The 12,944-nt window shown below is 50.9% G+C and overlaps 6 protein-coding genes across 6 annotated transcripts; 3 read left to right on the forward strand and 3 right to left on the reverse strand.

The window, feature by feature from the left end:
* Window positions 1-1,559: 1,559 nt before the first annotated feature.
* EDD37DRAFT_66284 (uncharacterized protein) lies at window positions 1,560-2,946 on the reverse strand. Its single transcript, XM_062819175.1, has 2 exons — window positions 2,570-2,946; window positions 1,560-2,512 (listed from the first exon to the last, which is right to left on the reverse strand). The coding sequence occupies exon 2, from the start codon at window positions 2,458-2,460 to the stop codon at window positions 1,747-1,749; it is 714 nt and encodes a 237-aa protein (XP_062675610.1). The 5' UTR covers window positions 2,461-2,512; window positions 2,570-2,946; the 3' UTR covers window positions 1,560-1,746.
* A 1,186-nt stretch (window positions 2,947-4,132) lies between these two features.
* EDD37DRAFT_66324 (uncharacterized protein) lies at window positions 4,133-4,900 on the forward strand. The gene is made up of 2 exons (XM_062819187.1): window positions 4,133-4,537; window positions 4,650-4,900. Exons 1-2 carry the CDS (start codon window positions 4,331-4,333, stop codon window positions 4,806-4,808), a joined length of 366 nt encoding a protein of 121 aa, XP_062675611.1. The 5' UTR covers window positions 4,133-4,330; the 3' UTR covers window positions 4,809-4,900.
* A 2,046-nt stretch (window positions 4,901-6,946) lies between these two features.
* On the reverse strand, window positions 6,947-8,293 carry EDD37DRAFT_559046 (eukaryotic translation initiation factor 3 subunit H; the record flags this gene model as incomplete). The annotated part of the gene is made up of 4 exons (XM_062813775.1): window positions 6,947-7,529; window positions 7,578-8,047; window positions 8,102-8,141; window positions 8,181-8,293. 4 exons carry the CDS (start codon window positions 8,291-8,293, stop codon window positions 6,947-6,949), a joined length of 1,206 nt encoding a protein of 401 aa, XP_062675612.1.
* A 392-nt stretch (window positions 8,294-8,685) lies between these two features.
* EDD37DRAFT_655571 (MC family mitochondrial carrier protein) lies at window positions 8,686-9,808 on the forward strand (the record flags this gene model as incomplete). Its single annotated transcript, XM_062818767.1, has 2 exons — window positions 8,686-8,718; window positions 8,771-9,808. The coding sequence occupies 2 exons, from the start codon at window positions 8,686-8,688 to the stop codon at window positions 9,806-9,808; spliced, it is 1,071 nt and encodes a 356-aa protein (XP_062675613.1).
* Window positions 9,809-10,195: 387 nt separating this feature from the next.
* Window positions 10,196-10,979, forward strand: EDD37DRAFT_645470 (uncharacterized protein; the record flags this gene model as incomplete). Its single annotated transcript, XM_062817632.1, has 3 exons — window positions 10,196-10,388; window positions 10,440-10,917; window positions 10,961-10,979. The coding sequence occupies 3 exons, from the start codon at window positions 10,196-10,198 to the stop codon at window positions 10,977-10,979; spliced, it is 690 nt and encodes a 229-aa protein (XP_062675614.1).
* A 174-nt stretch (window positions 10,980-11,153) lies between these two features.
* EDD37DRAFT_66296 (NAD-dependent histone deacetylase SIR2) lies at window positions 11,154-12,665 on the reverse strand. Its single transcript, XM_062819176.1, has one exon. The coding sequence runs from the start codon at window positions 12,418-12,420 to the stop codon at window positions 11,164-11,166; it is 1,257 nt and encodes a 418-aa protein (XP_062675615.1). The 5' UTR covers window positions 12,421-12,665; the 3' UTR covers window positions 11,154-11,163.
* Window positions 12,666-12,944: the final 279 nt, after the last annotated feature.

Genomic DNA, 12,944 nt, shown 5'->3' on the forward strand with positions numbered 1-12,944 from the left:
AAGAGACACAGGAAAGAGACACAGGAAAGAGACACAGGAAAGAGACACAGGAAGGAGACAACGACAAGAAGGATAACCAGAACGGAGGAGTAAGGAAAGCGGAAAACAGCAAAAAGTAGAGAGTAAGTGAGTACTCACCAGAAGAATGGAAAAGAACGGGGTCCGGAAGGCCGGGAAATAGAAAAAAGAAAGAACAGTGAGGCAAGGGATAGACAAGTAGGAGAAGGGATCACAATAGCGATATGGAAAGCGACAGATGAAAAGAGGTAGACAGGGGAATAGGGAAAAGCGAAAGCTGAAAAGGCAAAGGGGAAGCACATACAAAGAGAGACAGCAGCGAAGTGAGAAGTCGAATTGATTGAGAAACGGAAAGAAAGGATGCAGGAATCGGGGGAGGAGGCAGGAACTTATACTTGTTTCGAAGCACCTTTCAATGCCAGAAAGAAAAGTCTATGGATACTTCAGGTCGGAAATCCCAAGATCAGATCAACGGATACATTATGGCAGGACGAATAGTAAGTTCATAAGGAAATTGATCTTACTCGATGCTGTTAATGGGAAGCCGTTATTGGGTCCCATTGACCGGCCATTGTAGAGCCCGCTTAACCTTCATTACTATACGCGCAGCAAGGTTTCTTTCCAACGTTGGGCAAAGTAAGAGTGTAATAAGGCGGAAGTAGTAGAGAGGGTGGGGTGGAAAAGAGTGCAGAAGTACGGTACGCAAGGCTGAACAATATCACGTTAGTGGAGACGGTGGACCTGTCATACTGTGGAACAGCCAGTCGCAGGCTTGACCGTTGAGAATCCGGGCAAATATTGCGCGAAACGATTGCGAGTCATATGCAAGTCATTTAGTTTTACGGTGAAATGGGACCAGGTGGGCAGATCACTTGAGTGTATTGACCGTTTTCTGTCAACTCGAGCCAGTCATTTGCTTTCCTCCATTGCTTTCATGTGGATGACCTGCTTTGATCGCCCGTAGAGATCCACCATTGTTTCCCATCGCTCAGGCATACGAGCGTCCCTCCGATCTCGACCTGTCCTTCTTTGCCTTTGCGAAGTCCCAAGAATCCCACAGATGCATACAATCCAAAACCAAAACTCCTTGCAAATTTTCCCTGCAGAGATTTTGTGGGCGAGTTTCTCAAGCCCTCTCTGCCCTGAGCATGCCCATTCCATTTCCATCCATAGTGTACAGTACAGTCGAAGTCCCAAAATTCCCAAAATTCCATTCAAGCCCTCTTTTGTAGGGCCCTTTCGTCGAAGGGAGTTGCATTGCAACCCAATAGTGTACAAGACAACACAAGTTGTCAAAAATTCTTTTCCGATGACTCCATTGCTAAAAAGCACAGTTGAATGGCATAAGTCGTAAATGCATTGTAGTCGTAGCCTGGAAAAGTGTCAGACAGGCATTGTTGTTGTGGTGCACCTCGTGTTGAGGTGGCTTTGGATGTGTGTTTGTCGATAGCGTGCTCCTCAGTATTCAATGACCGAGTTCGATGTGCGAACGTTGTAGGTCATGTACTGTCGATGGAGTGCTTCGAATTTGCAGTCACAAGTAGTGGCTTGATGTTGATGATTGTTGTTGCCGATGCCCTCACCAGGATTTGAACCCGGATTCGAGGTTGCAACAATGGGGTCAGCTTAGCATTTGACGACGGTGCCTTCACCAGGATTTCAACCCGGATTCGAGGGGACACCAGTCATGCCACTCCTTCATAGCCCTGCTTGCGCAAGCGCCGACTCTCAATCGGAGTGCAGGAATTCATTCCATGCCACGTCGCGCAGAGGGGGGAGGGCCTCGTCAACGACGGCCCCATTGGACGGATCCGAGTACGTTGCGTACCCAGAGTCCGTTGATGGTATTGCCATAGGTACCATCGATGACAATGAGGACGGAGGCTCCCAACTCTGGTCCAGCATCGCGGTGAAGTCGACGTTGTTGAGGTCGACGTCGTTGAGGTCGAAGTCTTGTACACCCAGTGGGGCCTGGGCTGGCACCGACATCTCAGGGACCGGCCGCCTTTGGACCGGGTGCTGTACTTGCGGCCAGTAAAGGACCGCGTGCTGTTGGGCCTCGGGCTGTACTTGCGCCAACCGGAGGACGGGCTCTACTTGCGCCCACTCGAGGACGGGTGGCTCTTGGGCCGGCCGCTGGGTGGGCGTCTGTGCCGCTGCCAACTGAGGCTGTTGGCTGGCACCGACCACATCAGCGACCGGCAAGGCCTGGCCATTGCCGTTAGCATTGGCGGGAGGGATGGCGCCGCCCGCACCAGGATTGGCTTGCTCCTTGTGAGCCTCTATATGCCGTTTGAGGTTGTCACGGCGGCTGAATTGTCGATGGCAGATCCCGCAAGGGTACCTCACGCCCTGGCATCTTCTCTGGTGCCTGCGGAAGTTTGAAGGGTCGGCTCCCAGACGCTTTTGGCACATTGGGCACTGTTTAACAGTGTCGGCCATTCTGACTGTATCTCTGGGTGTCGGAGAGATATGTGGGGAGGGTGACAAGGTGCTATCGTAACGGTTAACTTTCTGTTGCACACCGATACAAACAAGCACAGTTACTTACATCAAGTGATGGGAGGATGCTGTTGTCAACGAGAAGCTTGTGGGTGACAAGCTCCTGATGAAGAGTGCTGGTGTTGAAGAGGGAGTGTGTCTACGCTTGTGAGGTCGATGTCAAGAGTGTTGCTGTTGCTGTGTGTTGCTGGTGGTCGACGAAATTGATGTATCAAGCGTAGATAGGAAAATGAAACGGGGGGCACAGAGAGAGAAAGGGTTAATATACCCAGAACACCCTCCGAACATATTGTCTTCTGGGAGTTTCAATTTACGTATCCAACGGTTGAATCATGCAATGCCATGGTTCGCAGCCTGTGAGTAAAACGGTTCACTTTCGATATCGTAAAAGGAGCAAGGGAAAAAGCTTAACAAGTGCAGGAAATCATCGCCGTCGGAAATTCCGCTCGTATTAGTGTAAGAGGGACTCGAGGTACCACTAACGGGCGAGGATGCGGAGACCCAACGGCCACTCAGCAGCCTAGACAGAGCAGGTTCAGTTTCAGATCAGATCGGATCTTGACACCCCGGAGATCGGTAGTACAGCGCTCTATTTGCACAGTCATGGGGCGTTCATCGACCAAAGAAGTGCTTGGGGCACCGCCAGCGTAAACGGCGTAAACGGCGAAGCCAAACTCTTAACCGTCCAGTAACTCTCTGTCAACCTGACTCACCCCTAGTTGTGGTGGTGTCCCAAGCTCGTCAAGGCTTGGGACGGATCTGCATTTCTCTGTCGCACTGGTCAGAGAGGAGGCTAGGCATGAAGAAGGCCATTTCCGTTGATAAAAAAGGTTCACCTGTTTCACTGCAGCCTTTGGATTGAGAAGACCAGATCAACGTCTGTGTAATCTGGGACAAGGGCATTATGCCGTGAAGAATTTTCATTCTCAGACCGGGGGGTTCGTGACCACCCCTTCGTAGCCGTATCTCGAAGTGTAGCTAATCCATCATTACCATTCAAGAATGCACTGATTTAACGTAGCATCCCACACTTGAAATGTTGAAATCATTGCACTCTCCTTGTGACAGCGATGATGCGAGAGCACTTTGTTATCGACCATGATGAGGTGCTACCCCGTCGACGCGCTGGTAAAATTCCGGTGGAGTGTCCATGGTACCATCAGTTGCAGCCAAACCGTGCAGCGACGTAGACGCAGCCAGTCACCGGTACTGTTACCCGTGCCCCAAGGTATCAGGCATCAAGCCGCGATGCCGGGTCATACGGATCTTCCTTTACCAATTTGCCGCTCTTTTCCACCTGACTCGAGACTCTGGTCTGAAAGTTTGTGAGTAGGCAGACGTAATTACCACTTACATTACTAGCGTAAAAACACGACCTTATTCAAAGAAAGTTACTCCAGCATCTTTAAGCATGCTGACAATCGAGCAGACAGGTTGCAAGATATTTTGAGGGAAAAGGAGGTAATCTTGACGTGCAAATTGAGTGTAGAGAAAACCGTTGCGCGGATATCATTTGCAGCAAATCAGATACGCGAGAAGTGTGCGCAAAGAGGATGCAGATAATCACCCCAGAGTTTGACAGTTCAAGTTCTCCGAATTTACACTGTGTCGGGCTGTCGGCTGGTGCCAAAATTACAGCACCAGCACCATACTGTACCTGGGTTTGCCAAGCTAAACTCGTTTAGTCTTTAGCCAAACGATGTTCAAACGTCCCTCTTAGGATATATTGCACCGATAGCAGACGCCTACGCGCCCTCTCTTCGCCGCCCCACGCCTGCACAAGTTCAGAAGAAAATTCCACTCAGTCACCATGGGAAATCTTTGTTCCAAATCCGCCAATCAACCGGATAATTTCTCCAACCCTGGGCGAACTCTGGGAGAAGACCCTCAGACGAGATCGGAACCTGGTCCCCGACCTCGCAACTTGACCGCAACCACGCCTGGTCGCACACTTGGTGCAACTGAGGGTCCCCCAAGTCCCGATGATGCTCGGAGTGCGGCGGCCAGAGCTGCCGAGGTGAGCATCTAGTCCTGCACTCATATTGTTGCTCGAGCCAGAATTCCCAGCTGGCCTCAGATCAGAAGTAATCTACGTTGTGTCGTAGTGCTGTACTGATTGTGACATACAGGAACGTGCTGCAAAAGCCAACAAGTCTGGCGGCAAGCTTTCCGCCCAACTGTCCGAACAGAAAAAGCAGACTCAAAATCAGCTACTGAACTCTGGCTCTGAAGCCGAGCGCAGAGCTCGTGATGCGGATCAAGGTGCACAAGCCCGTAACTGGAACTGAGACTGAGCCAGAAGAGAGTTCAAGTTTGCGACGCGTAGAGTGGGTGTGCGAAAAAGCCAATGCAGCCTGAAACAAGCGCCGTTGAGAACCGTTGGATACCTCAACTTTGAAAGTCTTCTGCGCGGGAAGCTCTTCCTTACGCTGGATCAGTGACTCAGTCGGGGTTTGCATTGTTGTGGATGACATGGTTCGCGCAAGGAAGGTTGCTGCAAAGTATGAATACAGTGGGGACGGAAGTTGCTCACAGTATGAGTATGGGACGCAGATCCGCGATGCCATGGTGGGATGGATGTCACGGGGTATGAGAAGAGTCTGCCAGTGTGTCCGCGGTGAGAAATCATGAAGGTGTGCCCTTGCAGTGATGATGTCTGATGGGATCTGAAAGAACTGAGCAAGGAATTGATTTCGACGATTTTCGGTGCATATTACGATTGTTGGATTGCAGGTAAAGTCCCCGGGATCTAGATTGAGCGGTATTTGTTATTTACAGATGTGTATGGGAAGACGGCAATGGTGGTAAGATCACAAGGGCAGTTTACACAGCGTAGAGCAAGGGCTATGGGTGCAGAAATCAACTTTGGGGCTCTAAACGTTAGCCGCCATGTACCTAGGGTGGTATGCAATGGTGGCAGCGGTATTACGAAACGGCAGCCTATAAGCGCCTACGAAACCCACGAACACTCCCTAATCGTCCTTTCTTCGGTGCACTGAAGACACTAAAGACTTTGCATGCTATGAGCATTCAGACGAAGAAGACCTCTTGCTGCGAACAGTGTGTTGCTTTTGCCTTGTCCCATCCGCCTCGATCTTCTACCTCCGGAAACAATGCTCTATATCCCAGGACGACTATGTCCATCTTGCTGACTACACACAGATGCGAGTGGCTGTTCCTATCTGTCTCCCACACAATCGATAGCTCGTCCCTCCGTACTCTTCCATGCGAGTTCCACAGACTCCCATGACCTGGCTACTTGCTATACACGGTACACCTCCAAGCATGTACAACTTACCGGCCCGACGAAAGACCCCGTCCTCGACATTGTCTTCCCCATGAATGAATGATGCAAATGCTATGAATCCTTGGGCTGATCACTTCTCCTGGATCTCTTCGCAGATGTCCTTGTCCTTGTCCAAGACTCCAAGCCTCTACACATTCCAAAAAGTTCTTACAGAAAGAGAAGGATTCGCTCTGTTACAGTGATCCCTGTCATGGCCGCGAGTTCTCTTTGTCAAGTACCCTTGCTTGCGATACAAAGCGCTATATACAGAATGCATCAAGCTCGCGGTCAAGTTCTAGGGACTTCACAGAGAGGTCAAGGAAGCAGGAACGGGTGGAACAACAAGGTCATAGCATGAGACATGCCAGCAACATGTTGGAGTATTCATACGGTCGCATCAGCCTTTCAGACTACTGGCTAGGCCCGATCTGTGAGTCTGGATGCAATTTTTGGATCCTTGATCTAGGTTCTTCTTTCTTTCTAGAAAGACCAGAATCAGGGCTGAACAAGGCGAAGATGGAGACGCGGGCGCGATCGAAGAAAACGTGGAAATCGAAATCAATTCATGAAAAGCCACCAGTCAAGGTAAAGTAAAGAGAACCAGTCTTGGAGAAAACGCTGCAAGAAGATGGCTCGAAGCGCATGTAGCACAACGATCGGAGCTAACGAGGACCTGAAGCAAATGCGGTGACCGAAGGAGGAATAATACGAACAGCAAGGGTGCCAAAGCAGGAAGAGAAAAGAGGCTCTGCAACTTCTAATTTTCCAGATCTTGCCTGATCTTTACGGAGGGCGCCAGCTGCACAGTACGGCATTAGGATAATCTGTCATGGTGCGCACACTCACCAACACCTATTGTTCTTCCTTTCCTCCGAAGAGTCTGCCGTAACTATGCTGAACTTTTGGTGCTTTTGCAAAGGAACCCTCCCAGCATCAAACATCAGCCTGCCTGTGTGTTGCACAGGGTGGCCTCCAGCTCAAACCCCGAACGCCGGACGCTATGCTAAGCGATGCTAATTACAGGTCATGGTAAAATCTCGAGTCTGCTCACGGTGCATCACGCGTGGCTCGTGTCTCTTTACCATCTTTCTCATCGTACTTCATCGTACTTCATCGTACTTCATCGTACTTCATATGAGTTCACTCCTCCTTGCCCTCATTTGGCAGCAAGTTTCCTCTGACGGCGAACATCTTTCCAGTCGTTCCAGCAACGAATCCATCAACCTGGCGGGCGTATTGCTCGGCTTGTCTGCTGTTCAGCATGCTCTCCAAGCGACTTGGTTCAGTAGGCAGCTTGAACAGTCTCTGCCACTCATCCTCCGGCAACGGTGGCTGCTTCGAGAGAGCTCTTGCAGCATTCTCGGCCTTGCGCTTAGCTTGCCACTGCTGAATCTTAGCCTGCTCTCTGGCCAGGGCACGTTGATAGTACGAGAAGTTGTTGGCTTCGACATGGTGAGTCTCGATCGAGTCGAGGAGATTGTCGGCAGTTTGCGAAAGATAGGGGTCAATATTAATCGAAAGACTCTCGAAGCTGGGAGCGAGGGTGTCGTTCTTGACAATCGGGTTGCTCTCGATTTCGTCGACAGAGGTTGGTGGCCTCATGACGCCGGATGCGAGAAGCTTGGGAATCTGGTGGAGGAAGGTAGTGACCAGGTGGTTGTTGTGGACAGTGACGGGAAGTTCGACCAGGATGTCAGTGTACTTGAGACCGGACTTGAGAAGCCTGTTCGTGGTTAGTGAGACTCAATTTGCACGAGTATTAGAGACATACTTCTCGGTGGTGAAGTTGTTTTCCTTGTAGGCGGCCATGAATTGAGAAGAGAGTCTGAAGGCGCGAATGCTGAGGAGACCTTGCGAGCTGCGGCTCACATCATGGACAAGCGCGACAGTCTTCTCGTTCAACTCTTTCTGGTAGTGGTATTGATTCTCGATGAAATTGGCGTTGACAAAATTGCCCAAGTTCGCGCTGGTGTACCATCCAACATTGTTTGCGTCAACATTGACCTCGCGAAGCATTCTGATCATTTCGGCCTGGTAGGCGGTGTTTGACTTGGCTCGTGGAGCGGCAGCTGCGCTGTTGAAGTGCTGTTGTTCATATTGCGCCTCCGCAGGAAGATCGACGACCGGGAAAGGGAAAGAGTTGGTGACCTCGAGGGTGCCGTTGACGTCCATACCGACAAGACTACCCGTGGCGACGGTTGGGAAACGAGTTGCGCAGTGCTTGATGACCTTCATGACGACCTGTAATCGTGTCAATGCCTTGTGACCAGATTTGTGAGCCGAGTGTGAACTTACCAGCGATTCAAGCTGGACCGTCTTGAGCGGTGTTTCTTGTCTAGAGGTATGTCAGTTGCTTGTCAGGCACCAAAGATACAGATCTGGGACATACTGAGGAGCCGCCATCGTTGCTGAGTATCTGATGAATGCTGGATGTCCGTCGAAGGTCCTGAACTGGCCCTCGCCAGCGCTCTTTGTGGGCGCCGACATTTTTGCGGAGTGATACGGTAAAGGGAAGGTTAGCCGAGGTCAACTTCACACATGGGGGTCGATGAAGCGGTGGACGGCGACAGCACAAACGTCCTTGGCAATTGAGTTGTATTCTGCCGCACCCGTCACCTACATCGGGTCCAAGACCACATTCTGTCCATGAGGAGTTCGCCGTGGTCATTGTGGTTGTCGTTGCTCCTTTCGCATGGTGCTCGACAAACAGCCAAAGCGTAGGCAGATTAGATAAGATAAGATTGCGTCGGCGGACGACGATCATCCACCCTTTTTTTGTCTGCATCATCATTCACGATGTCTATGATTTCCCCCTAGGTGGTTAGTTGTACATTGATTTGCTTTCTTTCTTCTTCTGTTTCCGGCGTCCGTGGCTTTCAATGTCTTCCAATACTAATACAGATATTTGGCTTGTAAGTTGAAACGATGGTTGTCTTCCGTCTCGAGCTCTGACCCAAATCACAGGCCGGTGCATTTGCTGCTTTCACGGTCGATCTGCTCGTTTACCCTCTAGACACACTAAAGACACGATTGCAGTCTCAGGACTATGCGAAATTGTACAAAAACGCTGACGGCTCGACCAAACGCTCTTTGTTCCGCGGGCTGTACCAGGGTGTTGGCTCTGTCATCCTTATCACCATTCCCTCTTCCGGCGCATTCTTTACCACATACGAAGCCTTGAAATATACTCTCAATGAAGCGGTTCCTCCAAACTCCTCGCTCTACTTACCGCAACCTGCTATACACGCAGCCGCAAGTGGTGGAGCGGAATTGGTTAGCTGCGCGATCCTGACTCCTGCCGAGGTGTTGAAGCAAAATGCGCAGATGCTCAATTCGAGTGGACGGGGATCTACTTCGCTGCAAGTATTGAAAACTTTCAGAAAGCAGCCTTCCAGGCTGTGGAGGGGTTACACAGCCCTCGCGGCACGAAATCTCCCCTTTACCGCTCTGCAATTCCCAGTATTTGAGTCTTTGAAGAACTATTTCATGGCACGCCGGAAAGCTAAGAAAGGCGGCGAGCCCGTGGACGGGATACTCGAACGCGCAACTATTACTGCTTACAGTGCTGGTATCGCTGGTAGCGGAGCTGCATGGATCACTACTCCCATCGACGTGGTGAAGACAAGAATCATGCTAGCAGCTGGTTCTGGAGAGGAGCCGTCAACGAAACCAGATCCGAAGTCGAAACCGACCAGTCTCCTGATGCATGGCATCCAAGGATCGGGGAGGAAAAGTGGCTTCACGGTAGCTCGAGAGGTTCTGAAAGCTGAAGGTGTACGAGGACTCTTTCGGGGAGCTCTTCTGCGAGGATGCTGGACTGCACTTGGGAGTGGCCTGTATCTTGGATGCTATGAAGGCGGTCGATTCTACCTGGAAAGTACGAGAACAGGCGCCAATGAAGGGGATCACCTCATGCAGCGAGACTTGTCAAATGTGAAAGTCGGCGTCGGCGGCAGCAGATCTCAAGACAAGGTGAAAAAGAGCGCATGGCAAGATGATTGAAACATGAGACCACCTAAGCACCCCTCCACAACTCGGCACCACTGAGGTCGTATTCTGAAAGCAGACACATCATTCTCAAGATCCGAATCATCAACAGGGGCAAGGTGTACCTGCATCGTGTTTAGTCAGCATCACGGAATGCCACTTCCACCAAAGTCCTGATTCGGAAATAAACGTGACCTGAAAGAACTGGCATGGCTCTGGTCTTTGAGAGACTCGACGTCTGTCAGCATCAGTCCTGTCTGGTGGGTCATATTCACTCTAGCGGTCTTGGTCTCTGCTGCTTCTTCATCCGATGAAGATGGGTGTAATATTTATACCGACTACTCGCTCACAAGCTGCCATCAACATCTCCCTGTCACCAATCAGTCGAGCACAATACCTGCAATGACACCAATCTCAGTCTTGCTAATAGGCGCGAGCGGTGCTCTGGGAAAGCCACTGCTTGATGAGTTGGTCCGTCAGAAGAAGCAATTCGAGCGTGTCGCCATACTGGCAACCCCGGATAGGGTTTCCAAATTCAAAGACCTCGACGTAGAGGTCATTGCCGGATCGCTCTACGATCCGGCATCGTACAGAGGTCAGCTTGACGATGAATGAGCCTCGCGCTCTTACTGACAGACTGGACCAGGTTTCAGCCATGTTATCTCCGCAGTTGGAAATGCTCTGATGGTACTGCAGCCTGCAATGGTGGAGGCAGCTATCACAGCCGGTATCCAGCATTTCTATGCATCAGAGTGGAATAGCGACATTGCACAGCGCGAGATCTACAATATGCGCTACTTCCGTGACAAGCAAGCCGTCCGAGCATATCTCCGAGCCAGAGCGCCTCAAACCCCTGGCTTTCAGTACACCTTGATGGTGACTGGTATCTTCACCGAATGGGCCCTTGACGAGTTCTACGGGTTTGAACACAAGGCGCTTACTGCGAAAATATATGGTCAGCCAGGCGCACGAATTGGGGTCACCTCGATTCCAGATATCGCAAGGTACACAATTGATTCGTTGCGCATGGCCTTTGAAGGACAAGGTCGGACACTGAGGGTTCAAGGGTGGACTGGCAAGCTCGACGATCTTATTGCCGAGCTCGAGATAGCCAGAGGTGTCAAGTACCAAGTTACATGGGTCGATGTGAACGAGGCTAAGAAGCAGGAAGAACAAGCAAGGCTGAAGGAGGATGATCTGGGAGAGATGAGGTTCAGTATTAAAACACTGCTAGCGAGCGGGCATGGTGTCGCAGATGGGGTTGGCAGACTGGACAATCATCTTTTCGATTTCCAGCCGGAGATTCCCAGAAAGACCTTCGAGAGAGTCTTCGAGGATCACTTGGCCTAATCTCAGCTATCCGAGGGTACCTAGCTCATCTCGACGTCACCATCTGCATGGTTCTCATGTGCACCTTCCACCTCAAGGTCACCGTCCTCATCTTCGTCCTGCTCTTCCTCGTCTTCCCAAGCTTCGTCATCATCCATTTGATCTTCCATCCCTAAATCCTTATTTAATTGCTGAACCAACTCAAGCGCATGATCCTTGAGCCTATCATCCTCATAATCTTGCACGCGATATAGTCTCAGACAGTTATCCAGCCATATTTTGGAGGCTTCCTGGCTCTTTGTATGGTACTCTGGGGCTGCGTCTGGTTTCTGCGCCATGAGGACCTGGCACCATCCACCCAAGTACCAGCACTCGACGCTTTGATCGTCTTCTCGCACCAAGCCTTCCAACACAGTCATGGCTTCTGCTTCAGCCTCAACTTCCATTAGCAACCTGCTCAGACTGACGCGGGTAGCGAAATTTGGTCGCGCCTCATCATCCACGTCTGCGGGAATGTCCTTCCAAATCTCGACACTGCGCCGTAGCGCCTGTCTGGCGTCGTCGAAGCGTTCCTGGCTTATTCTCACACTCGCTAGTGTCTGCAAAACTCCTGCACTCATCCGGTCGGGACAAACAGCGACTGCTTCGGTGACGAACTGCTCGCAATGTTGCTCTGCGTCCTCTTCCCAACTCAGATCCGTCATGTATACCTCGGCCATTGCGCACAGCGCATCTGCGAGTTTGGCCTTCCTCTCGTCCAAGACTTTTACACTCTGATCCTCAGCTTTTGCCTCGTCATCTTCAAGTACGTCGATCTCGTTCCGCAGAACTTCTATCGCTTTTTCAAAGTATGATATGCTCTCCCTGCCTCCTCCTTCACATAACTGGGCGAGCCATAGCCACGGCTCGGCGCTGACCAGTGCTCCATTTGGATCGATCTGTGTAGCGCGGAGGAAACTTCGTCTCGCCGAGTCGGCGTCACCTAGGGCGAGTTGGATCTCTGCCTCAACCGCGAGTGCTTCTGGTAGAGTAGATTGACCCTGTGCGGCGAGTTGCAGCAATGCATCTATATCGTTGTCATCTTTGGACTGTCTCTCAGTCTCGAGACGGCGGAGTGCTTCCTCGGCGAGAGGGAGGGCGAGTTCTGGCTGAGATTGCTCTAGGAGTGTTGCGGCTTCGGTTAGGAGATCCTCAATTGACCGTTGAGACTTTTTCGGTGCCGACTTGACCAGGGGCGTGGTTGTCGAGTGGAGGATGTCTTTTTGTTTGGAGTGGGATTTCGTCTTTGTTTTGGCCATGGTTTCAACCGATGTCACACTCTACCCAGAATATCAAGCACGAAGTGCAGCAGGAGTGTCGAGACTTTGGAGGCTATTACAGTCTCTGTTCATTGCTTTCTACAGACGCAGTTTCCAAAATTTTGGCCGATGACTTACATAAGCAGGGTCTTCGGGCAACTCTACCGAGTCGTGAAATTCACGTGACAGGACGGGATAGATGCCACCAATGCTTAGCTTGCTTGGTTTTCCTTCCGGCATATGACTTCTCTTTAACATCATCCCAAAGTTACCTCGTACCTATCTTATTTCGGAAGTGATCTTTCGCCAAAAATACGTAAACTTGATACTCTCTGTGGTTGTATGTTGCGATGCCAACAAAGCAGATCCCTCCGGAGCTTTTCTCCGTCGCCGCGCCCCCTGTCGTCATTGCAGGAACATCTTGTCTCTCCTTCGTTTTGACCGATTTTCATTTCTCGAAAAGGGCTTCCGTCCAACCGCTTGAAAGCCGATGTAGCTAAAACCGGTCTGAAACAGACGCAAAT

This window comes from Exophiala viscosa (assembly GCF_022695815.1).
Source record: "Exophiala viscosa unplaced genomic scaffold EDD37scaffold_1, whole genome shotgun sequence".
Taxonomy (NCBI): Eukaryota; Fungi; Ascomycota; class Eurotiomycetes; order Chaetothyriales; family Herpotrichiellaceae; genus Exophiala; species Exophiala viscosa.

Coding starts and splice junctions, on each gene's coding strand:
- EDD37DRAFT_66284 (XM_062819175.1), bottom strand. CDS start 2,460: ATGGCCGACACTGTTAAACAGTGCCCAATGTGCCAAAAGCGTCTGGGA.
- EDD37DRAFT_66324 (XM_062819187.1), top strand. CDS start 4,331: ATGGGAAATCTTTGTTCCAAATCCGCCAATCAACCGGATAATTTCTCC. Junction 4,538..4,649: donor CGGCGGCCAGAGCTGCCGAG/GTGAGCATCTAG, acceptor TGTGACATACAG/GAACGTGCTGCAAAAGCCAA.
- EDD37DRAFT_66296 (XM_062819176.1), bottom strand. CDS start 12,420: ATGGCCAAAACAAAGACGAAATCCCACTCCAAACAAAAAGACATCCTC.